The sequence below is a fragment of the Ictalurus furcatus genome, chromosome 27 (assembly GCF_023375685.1).
Source record: "Ictalurus furcatus strain D&B chromosome 27, Billie_1.0, whole genome shotgun sequence".
NCBI classification, from domain to species: domain Eukaryota; kingdom Metazoa; phylum Chordata; class Actinopteri; order Siluriformes; family Ictaluridae; genus Ictalurus; species Ictalurus furcatus.
This window is the reverse complement of record NC_071281.1, coordinates 6,657,420-6,683,390: the sequence shown is the minus strand read 5'-3', so window position 1 is coordinate 6,683,390 and position 25,971 is coordinate 6,657,420. Positions and strand designations below refer to the sequence as shown.

General features: G+C 38.0%; 1 protein-coding gene across 2 annotated transcripts in view; it reads left to right on the top strand.

Annotated features, from left to right (window-relative positions):
- rhpn2 (rhophilin, Rho GTPase binding protein 2) overlaps positions 1-25,971 on the top strand; it is a 32,879-nt gene that overhangs the window by 5,500 nt on the left and 1,408 nt on the right. Inside the window, exons 2-15 of one of the 2 annotated variants that reach the window (XM_053616972.1) lie at positions 228-343; positions 9,341-9,469; positions 13,689-13,764; positions 14,111-14,188; positions 14,512-14,636; positions 15,067-15,233; positions 16,143-16,330; positions 17,039-17,195; positions 18,422-18,541; positions 18,739-18,933; positions 20,088-20,134; positions 23,766-23,912; positions 24,612-24,770; positions 25,366-25,971. The exon at positions 25,366-25,971 is cut by the window's right edge and continues 1,408 nt beyond it. In XM_053616972.1, coding sequence (XP_053472947.1) covers positions 228-343; positions 9,341-9,469; positions 13,689-13,764; positions 14,111-14,188; positions 14,512-14,636; positions 15,067-15,233; positions 16,143-16,330; positions 17,039-17,195; positions 18,422-18,541; positions 18,739-18,933; positions 20,088-20,134; positions 23,766-23,912; positions 24,612-24,770; positions 25,366-25,596 — 1,935 coding nt within the window. In that variant the 3' untranslated portion in view covers positions 25,597-25,971. Of the gene's footprint in view, positions 1-227; positions 344-9,340; positions 9,470-13,688; positions 13,765-14,110; positions 14,189-14,511; positions 14,637-15,066; positions 15,234-16,142; positions 16,331-17,038; positions 17,196-18,421; positions 18,542-18,738; positions 18,934-20,087; positions 20,165-23,765; positions 23,913-24,611; positions 24,771-25,365 lie in introns of both variants that reach the window. The other variant, XM_053616971.1, reaches the window with a different exon arrangement.

Here is a 25,971-nt window from a genome sequence, read left to right as displayed (position 1 = left end):
GTGGCTGACATGACTGATACTGCATCTGAACACGTCACATCAAATACATGTCATCATCATACCTGTGATTTTCGGTTTTTAGTTTTGTATAAAAAAATACGAACATGGAAGTTGTGATTGTATTAATTAATATAACTAAGAGTCTTATTGCACCTGTTTTAATGCAGCTCTTTAAAATCTCTCTCTCTCTCTCTCTCTCTCTCTCTCTCTCTCTCTCTCTCTCTCAGGGCTGTAACCCGCTGGCTCAGACCGGCCGCAGTAAACTTCAAAACGAGAGAGCGAGCCTCAATCAGCAGATCATCAAACAGATGAGGTTGAGAGCAGGGGCTGAGAATCTCCTCAAGTATGTAACACATGCAAACACATGCACGTGCACAAAGGCAGTGGCGTTCACATACTTGCACGTACACCTGCTAACCCACACACGCACATGTACATATATACAAACGTACATATACAATCCATTGTGCCTGATTCATAAAACCCATTCTTTGAAATGAAGGGAGGCCAACACCCATTTGTTGACATTTCCTTCTCTGTTGTTTAACAGTACCTGCTAAGTTTTAAGTCCGTAAATGATATATACACACGTATATATTTTGTTGTTGTTGTTTTAGAGAGGGGGAGAAAGAGAGAGAGAGAGAGATGTAAATGTGTGTTAAAAATCGCATTGCTCCATAGGAATCTGGCTTTTTTTTCTGTTTACACTGGGCAGTATAAATCCTGTCAATCACCTGTCTCTTAATCCTGTCTTAATGTTGGCATTCTATAATATCCATCCTGTGCATGTTTTTATAAAGTACGTGTGATGTGTGAATGAGCAAGTGAAGAAACCTGCAGTTAATCTCATGTCTCCATCAAGGAGACTGACATCTATGCTGATCTCATGTTTGACAGCAGGTACTGTAATGATGCAGCTTGAGATAATGCTGTGTGTGAGTGTGTGGTCTGCTTATTTCAGCAACTATACCTTGGGAAAGTACAAACATAAGAGTATGTTAGATCATCTGGGTTTGTGTTCTTTGGCCTCTTGGAGTTAAACACAGTCAAAAGTGGATAAGCATGACTGCCTGTGTTTATTCTAATATTTATTTTATCCTCAGAATTAGATACATTTCATCTCATTTTACATTTGTGCTCCACAGTTAATTTCCTTTTCCTTTTCTTGCTTTAGAGCGTATATTTGGGTGTTTCCTTAAAAGATATTGTACAGGTTATTAGAATGATTCAGGTATACTGGAATTTAAATCTCCTATGATTCATTCTTACTAGAATACCAATTTATTTCCTGAGTTCCTGTAACATAATTGCACGGTTTCTCTCTTTTTTTTTTTTTTTTTTATGACTGGGAGGTCAGAATTAATTTCCTGTCTTGATTAAACTCGAGAAGGCTGTGATTAATAATTAACCTGGAAAACACTATCTTATCATAAGGAGTTTTTGCTGTGACTATTTTCTTTGGTTTTCTACGACCCCACTGAGTAAAAGTGATACTACCTATTATAAAATGTGTTATACAATTAGTTTTTTCTGGTCAGTAACAGAACAGCAGAAATGAACAATAGAGAGACATCTGTCATCAGAGCAAGCCTCATATCGGCTCACGTCTGGTTCAAATCGTTTTAAAGTATGAGATGAATGATATAATAGAGGAGATGAGAGAAAGTCAGTTGATTCATCTTTGTCCCGATTCAACATCTCCAGGAGTTCCTTGGTTTTCTTCCTCTGATCCTTGCTGATTTATTACATTTCCACTTGTGATCTGAAGTATGCAGCTTCGGACCTTTGTGCTGATCCAGATTCAGGTTTTTCTTAGCCAAACCGTAGTGTCTGAAATGGCAAGACTGCATGCAGGTCAGTGAGTGTTCACAGTGCCTGAGGTTATAGAGTTTCATTAGTGGCCTGGAAACCCCACATACCCAGATGACTGCCATAAACTTAGTTTCCTGTTGTGTCTGTCTGTGTGTTCATGCATGAGAGAGAGAAAGAGAGAAACACACACTCAAGCCTTGGACTTATCAGTTGCTGTAGCAATGTTTTGTACATTTTTGGTGCACACTTTTTCGCTGGGTTGATTCTTCTATTGAAGAATGTGATTAGTTCCTCTGCTGTCCTTGTGGCTTCCAGTTTCACATGGTTTCTCTTCTCTCTTCTCTCTTCTCTTCATGCATTTAATGTCCTAAATACCCAGTCTACAGTTTGTATTTTGAATTTGTGGCTGTGGTGTAGGAATGGTCTCCTGTGAACTGTTAGCCATTTAACAAAAACAAACAAACTGCGATGGTGTTAATACTGCATTACACCCGGTGGTAATGAACACACCGAATGGAACACACCGTTCACACTAAAAGTATGCAAACTAAGCCATGAGTGACTCAGCCATAGAGACTCACGGTATTTGCATTTCCTATTACAGGGTTGTAATCGTGTAGGTGTATAAAAGCTTAAAAGCAGGTTGTCGATCCACCGCCTAGAATAACACGCGTAACTAGGTTTCATTTCTGCCCTTAGGCAGTATTTCCTTAGGTGGGTTAATGTGTGTAAACAGATTACCAAAAAATGTCCAATAATAAATCCTAATTTTCACACAAGTGATGCAATACATCACCTGTGCTGTTTTCCACATATCCACTGGTGAAACACACAGTCATGCTCAGTATTATCAGTACCTTTATATTTCCTCTTAGATAAAGCCAGATAGGCTTTAACAGCACAACGGCATGCATCAGTGATAGCCAGTAGCCCTGCTACTGATAGAAGACTATTAAACCCAGCTGTCTTTTCATAAAGATGCAGAGAGAATGTGGTCCAAAGAGCATGCATGTTACAGCTGTGAGTGGGGAAAATATGTATTATGTAACAAACACACATTATTCCATTAATAACTTTAAATAAGTATATACACACTTACGTTTCGTAAATGACGAACAACCGCAGTCCACAGTTTTCTGTAGAACATATACAGCGAGGTCCAAAAGTCTGAGACCACTAATAAAATTGCTTCTATTTTGAATGCTTCTCTGAATAAAAAATCACATGAATTTTAGAATTTCTTAGTATTTGCTATGCCCTCCTCCCCCTTTTTGCTTTAACGACAGCCTGCATTCGAGCTCGCATGACTCCACAATTCTGTGTAAAACCATGTAAGATCCATGTTGGAGCCAATCCACTGGGGTGTTTTCTGAACACACTACAATTGAAGGGATATTACGCAAGGAAGAGCTGACCTTCTGTACAACAGGGTTAACATGGTCAATGTCTTAAATTTGTTTACATTTAAGTAATGACTAGAAACAGTGCAGACTCTTGAATATTCAAGACTGGAAAAACGTCACCTGGTCTTTTGCCAGCCTACAACTGTCCAGGTTTGGTCGCCTCAGATTCCTGTTCTTGGCTTAAAGGAGTGGGAATTTGTCACCCATTCACTTCAAGGTCCATTCCAGTTGTGCATTCAGAGATACTTTTCTGCTCACTATGGTTGTAAAGAGTGGTTATTTGAATTACTGTAGCTCAAATCAGTCTGGTTATTTTCCTCTGACCTCAATCATCAGCAAGGAGATTTCGCCCGCAGAACTGCTGCTCGGTGGATTTCTTTTGTTTTTTTGTTTTTTGCACCATTCTCTGTAAACTCTAGATACTGTTGAGATCAGCAGTTTCTGAAAGACTCAGCCTGTCTGGAAGCAACAAACTTGCTGCAGTCAAAGTCACTGAGATAATATTTTTGCCCATTCTGATGGGTTTTTTATGCGAACACTGTATGATTTATGGCATCTATGCAGATATCTATGCCAAAGTGCTTTGAAGCTGTTCAAGTAGCTTACTCACAATTTATGTTGGTTTTTCCTTTAATTTGTCACCTGTCCACATAGAACATCATCGACAAGCCAAAGACTAACCCTTTTTTTTTTTTTTTTTTTTTTTTTTTTTTTAAAACTAGCTGTACTAGTTATGAAGTTCAGCCCGTTCCACTGTGCCAGTTCACATGTGTTCTTGGGATGCTTGCTTTAGTTTCTTGTTTTATATCATTCTATAGAGTTTTCTTTGAGACTGAGGTCAGAGCTCTGAATGTCATTCTAGAATACAAAATATCTACTACTATAGTCACTCTGATTTAAACCCCAAAAGAAGTTGAGTTGTGGAACACCACATAGAGATGATTATAGATTTTTTTAAAAAATAGATATAGTATGCACTGATGCCTGAAAGTAAAGCAGTCTCATAATTTTGTTATACATACATACTTTCATACATATGAATTTCTTCTCTTTGTAAACAGTCCTGATGTTAGACATTAGAAATCCACTCTTATGAGGATTTACAAGCTGTATGTTGAGGCCCTCTGAAATCTCTTTTGATCATGTCATTATTGTAAATTACAGGCAATTGTGTAAATTGTCTCTTTTTTTCTGAGAGAAAGTTGGACACACTAATGAACTAACTATAAAACCTGAACCTGACTCCAGTTACTCTTTTTCCTTTTTCTGAGGCGGTCATTATCCTAGAGGTTCACATACATTTTCTATCAGCGACCTTGACTATGTAAACCCTTTGCTAGGTAACAGTCTGGTTCTATGAAAAAGTTGTGTGTTTTTGATAAGCCTGACTTTATTATTATTCATTAAATCAGAGCCACTCGATGTAAACAGCTTTTGCAGGAACCCAGAACTCACAAATTGTAACTAGAGCTAAACGTAATGTTGATCGTAAAATAACCTGGCCTCACCGTCTAGTCTAGAGTACCCTTCTCTTCATAACAACTAGGAAACTACATGCATTTAATTTATTCAGATAAGAGGGTCTTTAATGAACCTCTTTTGAGATTATTGTTGCTGTGAGGATGGGCCTCAGGATAACTGAGGGCATCCCCTGAGAGGCCCCAGTGTCAAGGATACACTATTCTAACAGTGAGGGTACAACCAGGGACGTGTTTATATGTACACACACTCACACTTGGCCATATGTACATCAAAGGAGAAAGTTCTAAATGGTTCATGGGGGATATGACACCTGGAGCTTTAGTTCAGCACTTCACCTTTGACACGAGGCTCAATCATTACATACTTGAAACATAGTCATCCCTGTACCCAATAAAAAATGTGGGAGGTGAGAAAAAATTTGCCAGCTGTGGAAGCATGAGTTGTTTTGTGTCACTGAGTTACACCAAACTATCTAGTTAACTAACTGTTCACTGAGTCACTGTTTTCCAGAACCACCTATAAATTTATTTTTTGCTTGTACCCAGTGAAAACCGAGTCTTTGTTTGGAGAAAGAGGAGAAGTTTAACTTCCACTTCAATATTAAGAACAGCATACAAAGACGCTTGGGTGTTTATCTATTTTAATCTGAGACTTTGTACTTTTCGTGTTCACACGAGGCTTTTAATTTATATATATTGAAAAAAAGGTTTTGTAAAGACTTTTCAAACTGTGAAATGTGATCTTGTGGTATAATTAGTGATTGTTCACAATGGCTCTCTCTCTCTCTCTCTCTCTCTCTCTCTCTCTCTCTTTTTTCTTTCTCAATGCATGTGCTTGTATTTGTATGTCTTTGGCATGTCCGCATTCTTTCTGTGGCCTTTGTGTCAGTTGCGAGCAGAACAGGTTTGGTTGATCTCCTGTTTTGAGTTGGTATTTCCCACTTTCCACAACCAAAACACTGTGTTAATCTCAGTACAGTTGGTTTTAATGTACAGGATAATAAATTGTCTATTAGATTATTATATATTCTTCTTGTACAACATAAAACTATTTGGAATACTTTCATTCTACCCTAAAAACTAATTCAGGAGTTAAATATGAGCTCAGCTAGTGATGACAGGAAATGAGCTCCAAATCTCCAAATGAGGACCAGTCATGTCTGAGATTAGATGATAATGTGATGTGGTATCTGGAGACCTTTAAGCACAGAATGGATATGCTGTACTAGTTCACTATTTTTATTACAGTATATTCTGATAGACTTGGCTATGTAGAGAATAAAAAATGACAGGCTGTGCTGTTATCCACCTTTTTCCCTGAGAAACCAATGAGTGCCTCTTTGATGGATTCTAACTCTTGTTGTACTGCTATCCTGTTCCGGTCTCTATAGGAACCCTTATTAAAACTGGTCAAAGAGAGCGACTGAATTAATTAAATACACTTCTTGTGTGTTAGTAAGAATAAAAATGAGCTCAGGGTCAAGTTGTGCTGTCATTGGTTGCCACAACAAGAGCAATAAAGTTTAGAAATTACTGGAAAATACGTGTTTTGAGCACCAGCAAACCTGAAAAGAATGTCTGTGTCCAGCGCCGTATGCCTTGCGTTCTATGCCAAAGATTGACAAAAAGAAACGAGCATGGCTTGCAGCATTGAAGTTAAAATGTGTGTAATCTTATCATTTTGTGGACAAAAAGCCCTCTGAACTTCAATCCCCAATCCGAAGCTGTATCTAGGATATGAATGCCCAGCGGTTACCAAGCAGCGAAAGCTAGTTACCCAAGCAGCATGTTTAGCCTGGCTAACTTTCTGATTGGGCTCTACGTCTGCTTTAAAAAAATAAAATAAATAAAGTCTGCGTGTTTCCTGTACAGCACCTGGCCTATGTTATTGCCGTGCAGATAATTATATGCTTTTGTAATCCATCGATACCTTCATAAAAAATGAAGTAGTTAATAATGTCAGTGTAGCCCATAGCTTCATGTCACCTACTCAGTCATTAATCTTTGAGGAGTGAGGCACTGTCAAAAGACTGTCCTGGCATCACATTGTCAGCTAGGAACATAGGAACTGAGACCTGAAATGTAAAACAGGCTTCCGGTATGCGCCAGGTGAGAAAATAACTAGTTGTTCTATTCCTCTTACACCAGAGCTATTAAAAAACAACTACAATTTTAAAATTTATTGAAGAATGACACACATCTTTCTTTCTTTCTTTTTTTTTTACTTTAACTTTAGGGCTGACTCTTGAGACTACTATCAAAAATGCTACAGAAACTTGTCATCACTGAAAACATCACCAAATCAACACACATTTTTTGTGGTGTGTCTGCAATAGATGTCCCTGTGTTGGATGTTCCTATAGAAATAATAACTTTTTCGAATGAGCACATTTAATAAAAAACTTGCAGTCAGCAGTACTGACAGAGATGCTGTGATTAGAAAATTACTCAATCTTCTGACCTATCAGATTTGAGAACGCAACAGCACTGTGGTATAAGGTTTAATAAATTGCAAAAATAAGATGCAAATTGAGACAAATTGAGAATCCGGCTCGTTTCTACATTTCACAAGTGCATTGACCTAGCAGTTAATTATGAGCTAGCTAGTATTTATAAGCTCGGAATGACATGAAGGCGTTTCCACATACATAGTGGTTCAGAATATGTAAAAGATGCAGCAGTTATGCCAGACTAAGTTTTAGTCATTTATTGGGCATTAAAAGTAAAACATATCAACAGTTAATTATTCTACATAGATTATTTTAGGTGGTTTAAAAATACCACAGTGTACCATTTTTGTTAAATGATTTAACCCGTAATCTAAATTCACAGCTGTATTTGTCATTCGGACTCGACAAAGAGAAATGGCTTATCTAAAACAAACGGGCCATGTCAAGCTGAATTTTACGATGGGGGTTGAGAGAAAGATGAATCCAGTTATCGCCTTGTTTACATAGAAACGATGGGACATCCACCAAGATAAAAGACTAACTCACTGGCTGTTTCTGGCCAGCTCTTGTGCTAATGGCTGGTGGAGATCATTTGTGTGCTTTTGAGTGGACCATAGTATTTACTGTGTAGTGCACCTGCCTTGTCAGCCATTTATCAAATCCCGCCCCTCGCAGGTCGCAGCTGAAACATATCCAGTCACCATTCTCTCTGTTTTATTCCCTTTCATGTCTGTTTTTTAAAACGATATTGCAGTGAACTTAACTTTTATAAGACATCTTTCATACCCTCCTGTTGTCTCTGGTAAAACACATGGATCAGCCATCATATAGAAGGTTTAACAAAGCACAGCAGATGCTTTTGTGCAATCATTTTGGAGAACGGTCTCTTGAACTGGATTTCTTGATCATCTATGCAGGTTGCAAATAAAGAAATGACAGGCAGGAATTTACTCTATATACAATATTTAAACAAAGTGTTACATTTTCCCCCCCAAAAGAAATGCTTTGCTAATGCTTTGAGCTGGTTATGCATATTTATGTATTTAAGTGTGTGTTGGAAATTTCTCAGTTAAACATTGCTAAAAGTTTGACAGGTTGACACAAGTGCAAGTTTGTCTGTCATGTCAAATGTCCAAAGGTGAAAAGCTGTTCTACCCACATGCATAAGCAGAGGTTCCAACATGTATTGTTCAGCTGTAGAATTTAGTATTTTTGTCCACTTGCCCTGGAGATTTTCAGCTAAAATCTAAGCAGCTGTGGCTCAGGTGGAAGAGTGGGTTGTCCACTTATTGTAGAGTTGGCGGTTTGGTTCCCGGCACATGTGTCTCTACAAGTGTCCGTGGGCAAGGCACTGAACCCCAAGTTGCTAGCGCCTTGCATGGCAGCTCTACAACCATTTGTTATGAATGTGTTAATGAGAAACAGTCTTTGTAGAACTTTGTAGAACCGCTAAAGTTAAAAAAATAAGCGCAATATAAGTGCAGACCATTTAACCATTTAAAGCAGCGATCAGATGAAACACCGATAAAATTCACTCAGCAGAAAAGCCAGTTCCCTGAAGGGGAATATATACAGGACATGAAAGACACTCATTTGTTTCCAGTAGCGGCTACTTTTCACTTTGCACTGACTTTTATCTAGGTCAACGTTGACCTGTGAATACAGGAGCCCCAGGCTTGTGGCCAATAGTTGGTTTAAAAAATGGATGAGCTATGTATTAAGTTGTGCTCATACCAGACTTTTATCTTTGCAGTTTTCTTTTTTTTTTTTTCTTTTGATTCACATCTGAAAACAATTGCTGTCTGGTCAATAAGCTGTGGTCAAATATTTTTTTTTATTATTATTATTTTTTAAACCAGAGTATTTTATTATTAGTAATGTTGGCACTTCTGCATAAGGAAGATAATCATACAGGTCAGGTGTGTGTGTGTGTGTGTGTGTGTGTGTGTGTGTGTGTGTGTGTGTGTTGCTGTGAACATATAGGTTCTTGTCTAAACTGATGACCCACAGGAGCTGTCAGCAGCCTGTTTTATTTCTTTCTTTCTTTCTCCCCCACCCATTTCAAATTGTATTGAATAGAATGCAAGCCTTTATTTGTCTCACATACATTACAGTACAGTGAAATTCTGTTTAGGATTTTTTAAATAATGACAGAAATCTTAAAAGTAAAAATTAATTCTCTCCTCTCTCTCAGGGCCACAGCCAATAATAAAGTCCGAGATATGGTTCTGCTGGAGTTGAGTTATGTGAACGCCAACTTGCAGCTTCTTATGGAGCAATTGGAAGGTCTGAACAGTTCAGTAGAGGTTTACCAAAATGTTCAGTAAGTATATACACAAACACCCGCATTCATTGTCTTACGATCCTTGTGCATACTTTCCATTGACCTAATCATTAATGCAGCTAATTAATGCTATACATACACATAAATCTATCCTTAACCTTAGTAGTAAAAAAAAAAGCAGTTTTTCTTGTGGATACTTGGCAAATCTCACCAAAGTGTAAACCCAGTCAGATATTTCTGTGCTTGTGGAGAAATTTGGTACCCACCAACATATAACGCGCACACACACAAACAGCAACAACTATTAATGATCTTAATAATTATATTATTAATAATATTTATTATTATTTATAAACCATATTTTAATTTTCACAATATTAAAATCTCATGTTCTAGTTTATGGTTGGGTTGCAGAAAGAAACACTGAAGCTTTCACCTGGATAAATTCAAAGTTTAAAATCTCTTAATCTAGTTGCACCATCATATAATCCTGGTTATATATATATATATAAAATTTTTTTTGGAATTTTCAGTATAATTTAGCATGTGGGGTGGGGATTTGGGCCTATCAGAGAGTTCAAAACACCTTTGCAAATGTTGATTGGCTCATTTGTCAGTTTTATTGTGAAGTATTTTGGTACTTTCCATGTCACCCCGCACCGCTTCCAACCCTTGCAATTCCTTCTCACAGTTTGAATACCTCTGCTGTGAAATGTGAAAATCTTACCCAGGAATAGGTGGTGGTGAGTTGTTTATATGTTAGAAATATCTATTTTGTTTGAACAATTTGGATCTTAGGCACACCACATTTATATTGTACGGTTAATACTAACAGTGCCTAACAACAGTGATTCAACTGTAATAAATCACAAGAAAAGCCTGGTGTTCAAAACTATCCAACTGGCAGTGTTCCTCAAAGGAAAGATTTTAGTGCTATTTTATGCTCCAAATGGAGGAAAAATGTATTGAAACAATTAGTTTTTGAGAAGAAGAATTTCCACTGGCTGAGATGGGAGTGGTGTTTGGGATTTACAGTATGCATCAGCTAATTGGAGTGGTGTATTGACTGGAGAGAGAGCATCATGATGAGTCAGCAGTAGCGCAGGTCAGAGGAGGACTGCTCTCTGGCTGGGACATTCTGTACCTCTCCCCCCCCGCGCCCCCCCCCCCCATTTTATTGTACTTACGTATGATAACCCTGGCTGGTGTTTAAGGAAAAGACTAGATGAGACTTAATAAGCACACACAAACACACACTTGCACTCAAAAGATTATAATCAAGGAGTCTCCTCTGCTCATTGCTTGCTGAACTGGTTCAGATGCTGCCATACATGTCTCTTTGAGCCTGTTAGACAGGTAGATGTAAACACACCTTCTGCACTTGCAATAAAAAGGACAAAGAAAGGTGTTTATGAAAATTGAGAGCGTTATGTTGTCTTAAATGGACTGTTCTATATACATGGACCTCATAAATACCAAGAAATACTTTTTGCCTCAGGAGCAGTGCTGCACTTGTTGCTTTTTTTTTTTAGCATGCAGTAGATGGTTTCAGAGAAACGTTTTAGTGCACACTATGTAACAGAAACGGCACACGAATGAGAAATTTGTTGCCTGGTTGGATTTCCCATGAGGTCTAGGTTATATGTTAAAAGTGCATTATGGCATCTTATTAGTATCATGTTTGGTTGAGTGAGAAAGCTGACCTCTGGTCCGTGTGAAAACGGTGATCTGCCCATCATTTCTAGTGAGTTTGGGTGTGGTTTACAGTGTGTAAACACAGATCAGGTTTTACATTGGTGGGAAAAGCCATGCTGTGATGCAGTTCTTTCCATTTAAATTGAATGAAGAAGGCATTCAGAGGCAAGTGCATGCAACCAAGAAATGCTGAATTATCCACATACTGCAATACTTTTGGGAAACTCGGTGTGCTCCAAGAGTGAATCGTTTCAATGATCACTGTTCAACAGAGAGAGTGAGTCTCACACTGAACACTATCTTGAACCATTCAGATGATATTAGCTTAATGGTACTTTTGGGAAACAGGACACTGATAGCCAATTTTTTTGGCAGAAAAAACAATGAGGAGTAAAGCAAATGGCTTGTAAGAGTGTGTAGGAGCAGGCTTCCATTGTTTCCCAATATGCATTATATGGGCAAAAGTATCTGGACATCCGAACATGACACCTACATGTGGGTCTTCCTCAAACTGTTGCCACAAAGCACACAATTATCTAGAATGTTTTAGTGTTCTGCAACATTAAGTTTTCCCATCACTAGTACTAAGGGGCCCCAACTTGTTCCAGCAAGACAACGCCCATGTGCACAAAGTCAAGTCCATAAAGACATGGCTTGTCTTTGGGATGAATTGGAACACCGACTGCGCCCCAGGCATCCACGCTCGACCTCACTAATGCTCTTGTGGCTGAATGAGCGGGCATTCCCAATAGCCACGCTCCAAAATTTACTGGAAAGCCTTCCCAGAAGAGTGGAGGCTGTTGTAACAGCAAAGGGGAGACCAGCTCCATATTAATGCCCACGGTTTTGGTATGGGATGTTCAACAATTACATATTAGTGTGATGGTCAGGTGACCACATACTTTTTGCCATGTAGTATATGCATCCTCTGAGATTCTCTTGACTCCATCATTATATAGCCCTTGCTTTGTGTTGGACTGTTTTTATAAACTGTATTTATTTGTAGATTTTTTGTTGTTGTCGCTCATTAGAATAACCTCATATTCTGCCAGCTTGGCTACAGTTTTACCCTGCAATGAGAGCGAGGAGGGGAGCGAGAGAACAGGATTAAAAGTCTGTACTCAAGTGGTCTCTTTCTTGTAGAGATTCCTCGTCTCCAATAACAACCGAAAAACAAAAGGAGTAATTAGTGGTCAGATGGCAATGAGCTGAGACTCGTGTGTTTGTGTCCTTGAGAGTCTCTGGCCTGCTTTATTGCCTTTGAAAGAGATTCAGCTTCTTTTTTTTTTTTTTCCTCCCAAATCTTGGGCATCTGCAAAAGGCCATTAATTCAGGATAAACCCTTCTTAAAGACTGCCTGCTGTCTTCTGTAGCAGGCTGTGCATGTAAGCGTGTTTACTAGAATAGTCTCAGCCTGTGTGCATTAAAATAAAACAGGCAGACAGCACACTATCACCTGCAGTCAGTGTGTATCTAATCCTGAAGATAAGATTAAATAAATAGAACGGTAGAGTACAGGGTCTAAAAAACACAAGCGTCTCACACAGCTGGGAGTGTTATTTATTTATTTAATGTTTGGCCCTTTAGTGTGAACAACTCTGGCGGACTATACAGTATATACAGGTCAGGAAATGGTACTTTTGTGTGTATGATAGAGAAGTTAGATTGGAGCCTTTTTTTTTTTTTTATAAAAATACATATCTTTTTTTTTATATGACCCAGAACAAAATGACATTGTTTCTAAAAAATAGGTATATTGCTTCCTAGTAACTGTATGAAGTCTGCTTATTTTTAATGCTAGTAATGAATAGTTTTGGCTAATAGGTGTATGAATGTTTGTTTTATTTATTTATTTTACTTAACATGAGAAATCATGACTGAATGCTTATGTTATTTTTCTTAATATTGCAAATGTTACTTGCTTATTAGTGTATTCTGATCATACAGGGATAAAAAAAAATGTATACTTGCAGAATAACATTTGTTAAAAATCAGTATGGGGTTGCAAAATGTACTGGATATAATATAATGTCGATATTGTGAAGAATTATATCACAATACACTTTTGTGAGATATTCTGGGTATCATGATTTATTTACTTTTTAACATTTGTAAAATGTTTTTAATGATAGTTGATTGAAACTACAGTTGATAAATTTGAATCTGAAAATGTGATTTACAGATTAAAGTTCTTTTCCTCCTTTTCAGTGGTAATAATTGATATTTCTCATGAAAGTATTCTCAAATTAACATTATAATAGTTAAGGACAATTTGAGAATACTTTAATGACAAATATCAATTTGATATATAACATTTATAGTAGTTAAGGACAATTTGAGAATACTTTCATGACAAATAGCAATTATTACATAGACCTTAGTCATGCAGTTTTATAAGCGAACGTTTAACTGCTCTGTGGTTTTCCTCATCAGGAATTAATTTCTGTCATTCTGACCAGACAAGAAGGTGGTCTACACAGTCGTTATGGCTGACTTTGAGAATCTGTAACTTACCAGTCATTTTGCTGTTCTTATGCTCATGATCTTTTTTTTCTTTTTACAGAGGTTCAGCCATAATCCCTCTCATTCCTTTGGGCCTGAAGGAGACAAAAGACGTGGACTTTTCTGTACCTTTCAAGGTTTGTTTTTCTGGCAACACTTTGCAAGATAAACTGATGTGTTCTTAGGAAATACGGCATGAATAACGTTGATGAAATGTTCATGTGTTACGCAGAAAGTGTGCAGTACTTTGTGAAGTATGTATGTTATGTGTAAACTGGGATTTCATGTTTACTAAACCCCTGTGGTTTAGAGGCACAGTCCGATGTCACAGTCTACACTAATGACGCAGTGTTGTCTGATTATGTCAACTCTGGCTTTGCACTCAACCACGATGTATTTAGAGTGATTGATGGTGTGTGTGTGTGTCTGTATGTGATGGTTCATGGTAATGCCTAATAGTATGTGATGTTTTGATTTTTGCAGGATTTCATCTTGGAGCATTACAGTGAGGATGGCACACGCTTTCAGGATGAAATTGATGATCTGATTGACCTGAGAAAGGTATTAAGTGATGATAACACTTGACTTCCACGCATCAAGCATAAAGTCTTCCATCCTTAGACCTTCTAATTGGCGAAGCTTTAAGAACAGGTTTATTTTGGACTATTGCAAAGATATGACACTGTGGTGTAAAGAGGAATAAACCCCTTCAGGACTTGCTGTTATAGGAACATAATCAACTTTAGCTCATCACACAGCCCTATAATTTATTATTTTCCTGTAATAGCACAACCAGTTATGTTTCGTTCTTTACAGATAACATGTTGCAGAATAATACACGAACATCTGTAAAATTGTTTGCAAATCTAACGTGTTTTGAGCAGGCATGCCGCACTCCAAGTCGTAATGATTCAGGGGTCGACCTACTCGCCAGCTACTTCAGCCAACTATCACTCCTGGAGAGTCGCTTCTTCTCCCCCAACCGCCCGATGGGCATTTTCTTCACATGGTGCGTTCCAACTGTATAAAGTTACACTAAGTAGCATTTCCATTTGTCATTAATACAGTCCATTTGTAGTGTTGGCTGGTCACATGACTTGTATTCACTTTTGAAATCACACACGATGTTCAGGGTCAGGATGACTGAGTAGTGCGTAATGTTTCCAAATTCCTGACTGTCCTTGACATTCTTGGCAATATGTATGGTGCCTAGTATTATCAACAGTTCATCCAGTTCTGTAGTTACATTTATCTACAGCCTGTACACGTAGCTGTGCCCTTATTATAGTGATACTTCCTTTTAAAAGTTTGTCGTTTCATGTGTCATCACTCAACATGCCACTGTAAGGAGCACAGCAGGTCTGATGAGTTCTGGGAAATATAGATGCACGAAATTCTAGAGAAGGAAATAAGATTTGTGTGAAATCTGGCTCTTGCAGGTATGACTCTTTTACTGGTGTGCCAGTGTGCCAGCAGAATGTATCCCTGGAAAAGGCCAGCATCCTGTTCAACATGGCAGCCCTTTACTCGCAGATTGGCACACGCAGCGACAGACACACACAGTCCGGCCTAGAGGACGCTATCACCGCCTTGCAAAAATCAGCCGGTAAGTCATGACAGCCTGAATCTTTATTTATTGATCATTATATAACCTTATATAACAGTGTTGCGATAGTGAGATCTGCTTTTACTCATATTTAGAAATCTTTGCTTATACTGTATCATGTCTTTTTTTTTTTTTTCTTAGTCAACAGTCATTGGAGTTCACTTAAATGCATGGTTGCTTGAACTTCAGCTTGATTGCTTAAATTGCGGCTATAGATTTTCAAGTGTAAATCTCACAGAGCTGCCACAGAGTACTTTAAGTTACCCAGCCACCAGTTACCAAGACACCAGTACATAGAATCAAGGTCTTAAATGAAAATGAAATGGGGGAGAGAGAGAGAGAGAGAGAGAGAGAGAGAGAGAGAGAGAGATGAGTCACACAGACCACGCAAGGGAATTTGAGCAACTTCAGACAGTGGTGTGACTGTGAAAGCAGTTTGGGGGGGGGGCGGGGTGGTTTTAGGAATTGTTGTTTCTGGTAAAATGACAAATAAAAAAAAAACCTCACAGACCCCACTTTTAAAACCCAATTTCTGACACCCACATAGCTGTTCTTTTATATTCATTATAAGGAACTGAAGGAAATGTGTGGTGGTCTGGGAAAACCAGTCAGATGTCACTGTGGTTAAGTTCTGATAATCAGTCAAAAAAGACTGGGTTTTGGCCAAAATTTGGTTTTACTGTATAAAACATACTTTGACACTTTTTTCACACGATTTAAAGAAGCATTTCATTGAAAGAGTAGAAAAGTTTTATTTATTTATTCTTTCATATGCTTTTCAATCTTCCTGCAAAGATTATGTTGTGTATGGAGCCAGTTTAATTATATGATATATTTTTCTGTTATTCTTCATACCACCAGCATGCTTATAATAGTATTTACGCTGAATGTCTTATCTCAAAATTATAGGTGTGCTCAATTACCTGAAGGAAACGTTTACACACACTCCCAGCTATGACATGAGCCCGGCCATGTTGAATATGCTGATAAAGATGATGTTGGCCCAGGCTCAAGAGTGTGTGTTTGAAAAGATCACTCTTCCTGGAATCCGCAATGAGTTCTTCAGCCTGCTCAGGATGGCACAGGAAGCTGCCAAGGTACTGATTTTGATACTGCATGACTTCAGGCAAAGCCAAACAAACCATACATACCCATAGCTTATACTGGAGGGTTAATTAAAATGTTTTAGTCATTATCATTCTGATCTATTTAGCAGAGGACATCCATTTGTCCACAGTTAACATATGTTATTGTACATTATTGTCCTGTTTCAGGACTATTTGTCCTTGTTCATATGTTGTTTCTTAAAACTTGTTCAGATGTGTATCTATTGCGTATATATCGCTTAAATTTTGTGATTGCAGGTAACTGATATGCTTCTTATAAAATCTTAAACACTGACATTTGTGCATCTATCTATCGATCTATATCATGTGGAAAAACTAAGTACACTCCATGGAAATTGCTTGTCCAAATATATATATATATATATATATATATATATATATATAAACAACAAACATTTGATCCTCTTTGAAACAGTGCATATTAATAAAATTAATACACTCTATCAAATGACACATAAAATTAAAATTTTGTAGTAATTTTCACAATTTAATTAACCAAAAAAAAAAAACAGATCAGCCACATGCAGAAAGTAAGTACACCCCCTACATTTATCACACATTCAACACCATAAAATTTTAATCAGGTGTTTAAGATTGTATGCCAGTGATTAGAACTTCCTTAGGGAGTGCAGGTGGAACCTGTCTTATTTATATTACAATTTATTTATTGTTTTATAGGTGGAAGAAGTATACGACCAGGTGTACCAGTCGATGATCCAGTCCCCTGTTAAAGACAATGTGCCCTTTTTCTGGTCCACAATGGCACAAGTGAAGGCCCATCACTATTGCGGTCTCGCCCATTACTTCATTTCCACCTCCCTACTGGACCATGAGCGTAAGTCAATAAACCAATCATGCAGCCTCATTTTTAATACATTTGTACAATAGACAAGAAGCAACCCAAGGATAACTCTCCATGTGATGCTACCACTACCATGCTTCACTGTGGTGTTTTCTCAGATTGAAAAAGGTGGGAAAATTTCAAGGCGGTGAATATGGATGTAAAGCACTGTACATACATACATGCATACATACATGTTTGTTTGTTTATTTAGCAAAATGCCCAATGTGTTTTTGTTAAAGAAATTTTTTTTGTAAATCATTTGTAGGAATTAATGATATGTCCAATTACTATATCCACATCCTAACTCATGAGGCCCAAGGTTCTTAAGTGAACTCCCAGAACTCTTGGCACCTGCTGATTGGCTGAAAGCTCAGTGTAACCTTTAAAGAGACATTTTCAAGTTTTCAGCCCGTTCATTTTCCACAAGGGAGCAGTGAACTGGGGTAACTAAGTTTAACAGAGTCACCTTACATTCAGAGGGATTTTAATGAGGCCACTCTGGTGTACAAAACTGTTATTGAAGCCTGTTGAGCGTGAGCCAGAAGTCAAAAGGAAAAGACAGAGAATGAGAAAGGGAGGGGAGAGGAGGACTGAGAGTGCACACATGGCTGTTAGCAAAACTTTTATTCTTTTTCAAACACACTGGGAGTTGGTTCTGGCTCAGGACTATAAACTGTTCCCATGGAGGGCAGAAATTTTATCAGTTCTCTCTGAGTGCCAGGAATGGCAGCCTCCCTGCTCAGATCTGAAAACTCACAGATGCCTTAAGGGATGCGTCTAGACATTAAACAGATCTCAGACAGTGAATCTTTGTAGAGAAGCCTTTTGCAGCAGGACGTGCCTAGATCTTATTTTGTGTGTTAAAAAATTAAGCCAAAACATTTTCCTCCTCTGCATCATTTATAGTTTATCAGCCAAGAGCAAAGTTTGTTTTTCTAGTTTTGTATTGGAGCTTGTGTACTGAGCAATGTTTAGTTTCTTGTAAACTGCATGTATGTCTTGTATAAATTCATCTATATAGTCACTTTGTATTAGTGATAATGATACATAGATTGCTCTATAAATACTCTTAGGGGGGTGTGTGTGTGTGTGCGTGTGTGTGTGTGTGTGTGTGTGTGTGTGTGTGCACGCGCTGATGAAACGAGACACTGAAAAATGCATCAAATAATTGTATTAGCAAAAGTTAAAGCAACATTGGTGTGTGTGTGTATATGCAGTAACCCTCAATGATGATGAGGATAAGCAGGAGAAGGCTCTCTCTCAGTTGTATGACACAATGCCTGATGGACGCGCTCCCCTGGAGATCCTGCGCAAGAAACAGGAGCGGCGACACATAGGTGAGACCCTTCACACTACTACCTTGTTACAAGAAACATCTGAGCATGTCTTCTTGCAAATCAAATGCTCTATTCACTATTTAACAATGGATACACTATTGAGCCATCTACATCACAAATATGACAGTATAAACTGTAATAATGGTAATAATAACCCAAAGCCCCGTCACACTTCCCCATTTTGCTCCACCCCACAGGTAAGGCTCACCTGAAGCGTGCCATAATGAACCAAGAGGAAGCATTGCGTAACCAGAGCCTGTGCCCTCACCTCCGCAAGCTGGACATCCTCACTACCATTCTTGATGCCAGCCACAATCGCTCGCTTTCAAAATTTGAGCAATACAGCACAGAAGAGGAGTTCACCGATTACATGGAGGCACCAGACATCATCTGTGAGTTGGCCTAAAATAAATGAATATACAATAACATCAATATTATTACTAACAACAACAATAATAATAAACGTACACTGTCACAACAAAAGGCACTGTACAAAGGTCAAGCTTAGTAACTGTGCCCTCAAACATACAATTAGGCAACTTAATGATGTAGATCTATGTTATATTCCTGAACGAGCAGACATTCCCTAAAAACCCAGCTTGGCACCTTGTACAAGACACTAATTATATATCACTTTTCATTTGAAATAAAATCTTTAAGGTGTGTTACATGTAAAGGGTGAATAAGAAGAAACAGCAAGTGAACATGTTTGAAGGTTTCTCATTAAATAGTTTTTTACTGTAAATTAAACAATGAAAATAGATTTACTACTTAATGATTCTAAAATAAAGTGTAATGACCTCACCGGGGGGGGGGGGGGAGGGAGAAATGTTTAAACCTTAAAATTTTTATTTATTTAAATCTTTACTGTGAGATGAGTGATGTGGGAGTTTTGTTAGGTTTAAAGCTTTGGCTAACTTAAAATGAAGAGGACTGATGCGTTGGAGGTGGAGTCAGTTTAATTAGCTGCTCTATGGCCTCATCAGCAAGCTGTTGGAATTTTGATTTTTACAAACATTTAACATGTAACATTTAGGAGTGACTTTTACCATTCTGAAGGTTGTTTATATGGCAGGCCTTGGCTACTTTGACAGAAGTTGCTACTGTACAAAAGATAACAGAACAAGCACATGAATATAAACTCGAGCTTTGCCTTGCAGCAAGATCTACTATCAGAGCTACTGTTCTAGAGAAATGTGTCAACACCCTCTGACCAATCGGAATCAAGAACTCGACAGTGCTGTGGTATAAAGTCCATTAAGCACATTAGGCACCTTGTGTTTATAGAGGTTCTGAGAGCACAAAGCACTTTTATTAGAGACCAGACTTATGATGAAATTGATATAAAAAATTATCTTAAATTATATCTTATCTTAAATGTATTGCAAAAGCAACAATATTCCATAATATCTGTACAGAAAGGCAGCACATTTTTCCCATCTTCTAAGCAGATGATAATGATGTCTGTCATGTTTATAATACAAACACAAGATAACGCTCTTTGTGTTTTTTTTGTTTTTTTTTCCTCCTTTTCCTCCTTGTGCAGCTAAAACTGAGCAGAAAGCAGAAATGGAAGTTCCCACCACCATTAAGGTGAAAGTCAAAGACTTATTCCACCGACTGGTATGTGGGCAACTAATTTTTCTACTAGTTTTTTTTCCATATAATCCTCAGGGTCTGTTCACAGCATAGCAATGCTATTTGTAGGATTGTACTGTTCGGGGAAAAAAAGCATCAGTTTGACTTTTGCTTGATCGGCTTGCATGCTGTATTGAACAGACCCTTACAAAAGCTTCTCCACACTGTTCAATATTACAGCTATAATATGGTGTTCCTTATAAAGGCCTGTTTTGCTGGTTTTGCTTGTACAGTGTGAAGAAGCTTTAAACTGTTTACCAGCACTAACATGGGTAACAGTCAGTACGTTTACATGGACAACAATAATCCAATATTAACCCGATTAAGACGATACTCTGATTAAGAAACTAGCATGTAAACAGCAATTACCTTAATCCGATTAAAGTCATGACGTGTGCCGTTAATCGCTCTGTGTTCTATAAGATGTAAAACGGGAACATGAAAGGAATATTCTAAAAGCAACTCATGTAAACACCTTAATCACAATATTGTCTTATTCAGAATAAGGTCATTAATTAGATTATTGCTGTCCATGTAAACGTAGTCAGTGATGAAATGCTGTTTGCACATCAAGAACTCTGTCTCACACACTTTCACACAATTTTCACTTTCATTAAAATTTTTTTTTTGGAATTCCATGTCTCAGGAGTCCCAATTTTTACCTTTCACTACAGTCACTTTTCACTTTTTGTCACTAAGCATGACTGAGAACTTTATTTATATATTTATTTATTTTTTATATAAATATTTCCAATCCATTCAAAGTTCATTTCATCTTGCTCCAAAGATCTCATTGTATCAGGTATTGGAAACCAGTGTACAGAAGTGTGTATGTGAACCTGTCAGGTTGCATTCATCAAGATTCTGAAGCTTGTGGGCAGAAAAGTGTACAAAATATACCAGATGCACTGTGGACTGAGGGTAGAGCATCTTCAGATGAGAAAATGAAATTTCATGAATTTTAGTTTAACCTTCTGTTGCGATTTGTCAGTTATAATCCCATAAAGGGCTTAGTATGGACTATAAAATTGACTCCGTTAATCATTTCAATTGATGTCAGTCATTAAAAAAAGACAAATTAACCACTAAAAAGTGACTGTAATATTAATGAACTTGTGCAACCATCAGAAACAAACAAGGTTTGCATGAGGTTTAATAATCCTGTTAGGATGTTTAGGATATTTAACTATCCTGGTGGTTAAATATCCTAAAAGAAAGTCATCTTTTAATACTTCATAAATGTCATAAACTTGTTCATTTCATGTTATTTTTCTTATTCTGAACAACAGAAGGTACAAAGAACTGATTAGCATGTGAACTGTAATACTGCTTATTTTAACTTATTATTTATCTTCTTTTTTGTAATGAAATTTGCCCAAGTGGACAATTTTTTATTATTTTTTATATATATTATTTTTCTTTTGCTTTGGTTATTTCCTTTAATATAAAATAATTTAAAGTGTTTTTTTTATTTACTTATTATTATTATTTTTTTATAAAGACATTTGAATTATTGTGGATTACTGTGATTCTGCATTGAAGGCTTCTGTTTAAAAAAATCTTCTGGAGGGAAATCTTGCTCAACTCTGCCCATGTTCCCTGAAAGGCACACCATGGGTTTAGTTAAGAAGGTAAAATCGCGACATACAGTGCTCTCCACTAATATTGGCACCCTTTGTAAATATAAGCAAAGAAGGCTGTGAAAAATTGTCTTTATTGTTTAACCTTTTGATCTTTTGTTCAAAACATTCACAAAAATACTCTGCTCTCATGGATGTCAAACAATTGCAAACAAAACATAGGTTTATCAAAAAAAAATCTTTGTTAAATACAGGTGTGGAACAATTATTGGCACCCTTTTAGTCAATACTTCGTGCTACCTCCGTTTGACAGGATAACAGCTCTGAGTCTTCTCCTATAATGCCTGATGAGGTTGGAGAATACATGGCAAGGGATCTGAGACCATTCCTCCATACAGAATCTCTCCAGATCCTTCATATTTCGTGGTCCACGCTGGTGGACTCTCCTCTTCAGTTCACTCTACAGGTTTTCTATGGGTTTCAAGTCAGGGGACTGGGATGGCCATGGCAGAACCTTGATTTTGTAGTCAGTAAACCATTTTTGTGTTGATTTTGATGTATGTTTTGGATCATTGTCCTGCTGGAAGATCCAACCACGGCCCATTTTAAGCTTTTCTCTGGCAGAAACACAGCCCCAAAACGTTAAAGAGTCACCACCATATTTAACCGAGGCCATGAGGTACTTTTCCATACGGCTACCCCTGTGTGCACCAAAACCACCTCTGGTGTTTATTGCCAAAAAGCTCTATTTTGGTTTCATCTGACCACAGAACCCGATCCCATTTGAAGTTCCAGTAGTGTCTGGCAAACTGAAGACACTTGGGTTTGTTTTTGAATGTGAGTAGAGACTTTTTCCTTGAAACCCTTCCAAACAACTTGTGGTGATGTAGGTGACTTCAGATTGTAGTTTTGGAGACTTTCTGACCACAAGACGCAACTAACTTCTGCAATTCTCCAGCTGTGATCCTTGGAGATTTTTTGGCCACTCGAACCATCCTCTTCACAGTGCGTTGAGACAATATAGACACACGTCCAATTACAGGTTGATTTATAACATTTCCAGTTGACTGGAACTTAATTATTGCCCTGATGGTGGAAACGGGCATTTTCAATGCTTTTGCTATTTTCTTATAGCCACTTCCATTTTGTGAAGCTCAACAACCTTTTGCCGCACATCACAGCTACATTCCTTGGTCTTACCCATCAATATGAATGACTAAGGGAATTTGACCTATGTGTTACCTCATATTTATACCCCTGCGAAACAGGAAGTCATGGTTGAACAATTTCCTGTTCCTAGTCACCCAGGTGTACTAAAATAATGTAAAATATCAATGGGAAAATACTTCAACTGTATATTTCTCATATGAATTCATAGTGGTGCCAATAATTGTTGCACACATATTTAACAAAGATTTTTGTTTACAAACCTGTGTTTGCAATTGTTTGATATCCATGATCAGAGTATTTTTGTGAATTTTTTTTTAAACAAAAGATCAAAAGGTTAAACAATAAAGACAATTTTTCACAGCTTTCTTTGCTCATATTTACCAAGGGTGCCAATATTAGTGGAGGGCACTACATGTCATGACATTTTCTATGCATTTGCAGTGTGCCTCATGGGCAGCTGAGGACTGAGGGTGTATAGGGAATTTTAAAGGTGATTTGTAGAGCCCAAGACAGTCCATCCATCTCTTATTTATACTTCACCACCGCAACCAAGCATGAGAAGTGTGCATTTTGTGTGATTTTCTTAAATATGGTATATAACTTGAATGAACATCAGTTACATTGGGTGATGTACTTTTTAGGTATTTAAAATATGTTGCAGAATATTGCTATAAAATCAATCCTGGATCAGTGTGACCTCCATTGCTAAGCACAGAAGATTTTGTTTCCCTGTTGTTTAGCCGCTGAACTCAGGCTGCATCCTGTTTGGCCCTTGAAGCTGTCTCTGGTCATCATACTGTGTTATGCTCATTGTCATTTCGTGTCATGTGTTGCAGGGCCCGTTGTCGGTATTCTCAGCCAAACAGAGGTGGACCGCACCGCGTACATTCAGGTTAAAGGCTGAAGACAGAGACCTAGGTTTCACACTGAAAGGGGATGCACCTGTCCAGGTCCAATCACTTGACCCCCTATGTCAGGCAGCTGTGAGTACATTCACACACTTTAATTTATTTGCATAGCCATCTCCTGAGAAATGCCTATGATTTCCTTATCACATTATACATTTCAGGAAATCCTATTTCACAGTGCTTTCCTATTCATACAAACTGAAGCTTTATTTAATGAAGGAGCTTAAACTCTCCATGTGTCTGTCTCTTTCCCGCTCATTGGTAGGTTTTTTTTAAACCTTGACCAGACATTATGGGGAAAGGAAAAGCAGATTATTTGTATTGTCTCTCACATGGGCCTTTTATAGTAGACTGTTGTCATTATAAGACCCTAGAACTCTAAGCTAGCTCTCTTTTTATATATATATATATATATATATTTTTTTTTTTTTCCCCCCCCTTCCTCCCCCCCTGGATATTCCCTTTTTCTTTGCCTCATACATGACACCTGTTTCTGGGTTCTCATTCTCTTAAATCTTTTGAGCTGTCTAGAACAGCTGCATTTGTTCAGAAATAGCCTGTGTGCACACACTCTCCTCTTCTAGAGTACATCACATACGCTACGTTTGTGAATGAGCCTACACTGCTCACCCTCTGATAAGCACTTTGTAAATATTGGGAGCACAGAACAAAGCACCACTCTCTTAGAACATGATTTACTCTACTGTCAACCTTTTGTCTTTCTCTCACTCCCCTTTTCTTTTTTTGTTGTTGCTTTTATCGCTTCATCCCCAGGCGGATGGCCTGAAAGAGGGCGATTACTTGGTCGCCGTTGGTGATACAGACTGTAAATGGATGGGCGTGAGCGATGTCATGAAGCTGTTAAAGGATGTGGACGACGAAGGCATCGACATAAAAGTCATCAGCATGATGGACAACAGCATCCAGACCATGGTAACTTTCCCAACATGCTGAAGTCTTAAGCAGCAACTCCAGCAATGTTTTTCACTCCATACCATAGAAGGATGCTCCAACTGAGTTGTATGTATTTGCAAAGGGCCAATATGTCTACAGGTTTTGAAATCAGGTGTGGCTCCTGATTGGTTGGATTGAAAAGCTGCAGCCACACTGACTCTTTGCAGATATGATTGCACTGGTATTGTATCATTTTCTCCCTTCGAGTCCTTCAGGTATGAAAGTCAGTGATTTAGCATCTGTTTTTTTAGCAGCAATGAAATACTCAGTTGGAGCATTCTTCTATGGTCGAACCACAAGCAGAAATCTGACTGAGGTGGGCATGATGGATTAGAAGGTGCTGGATTTGCTCTTTAATGATGTAAATGTCTGGTGTTCACTCACTAATAATGCTGAAAGGAAGTGTCTTTTTTTTTTTTTTTTTTGTCAATTGTGTGTTGAATGTTTGCATGTGCTTCTCTGATCACTAAAATTTTGTATCTTTTTATTAAGATTAGAACCTTTCTAGAGCTAAACTCTTTGTTACGCATCATCGCATAATCTCTTCATTGTGTATAATTTCTCCTAAAAACAGGCAACAAAAAGTGCCACATTCTCAGGCGGGCTTTCAAAAACCTACTCCATGATCTGCCTGGCTGAAAATGATGACGAGAAACGTCCAAAAACCCGCAAAGTCAGCAAGAAGATGTCATTCCTCAGCTGGGGGCTGAAGAACAAGCAGAAGAGCGCCAGCACTCTCAGCCTCCCCACAGCTGACTACAAACCCTCCGTCCCCAGGTCCTTCAACGACAGTAGCCTCTACTGAACACACCGACACAGCGGACACTGACCTGCAGACTATAGCACAGTGCTCTCAGGCACAGGTACAAAGTCAGTCAGTCAGTGGTGAAATGAAGGAAAAAAGACTTTTGCACACAATTCTTAGGACAGATTGAGTAAATGCTTGATGTTTCTCTCTGCTGGCGAAAAGTTTATAATCCTTCAAGTCATTGTTCCCATATAGTTAATATGGTTAAAATATAATTACCACACATGGTTTTTGAAAATCTATAAATGTGCTGTACATCTGTTATATTGTCTCTGTGTGTCCCATATATGGGAGGGACTTTTTATATATAAACAGGTACAGGGAACTGATACCTTGTGAAAACAGGAGGACCCTGTGCTTTTACCAATCAAG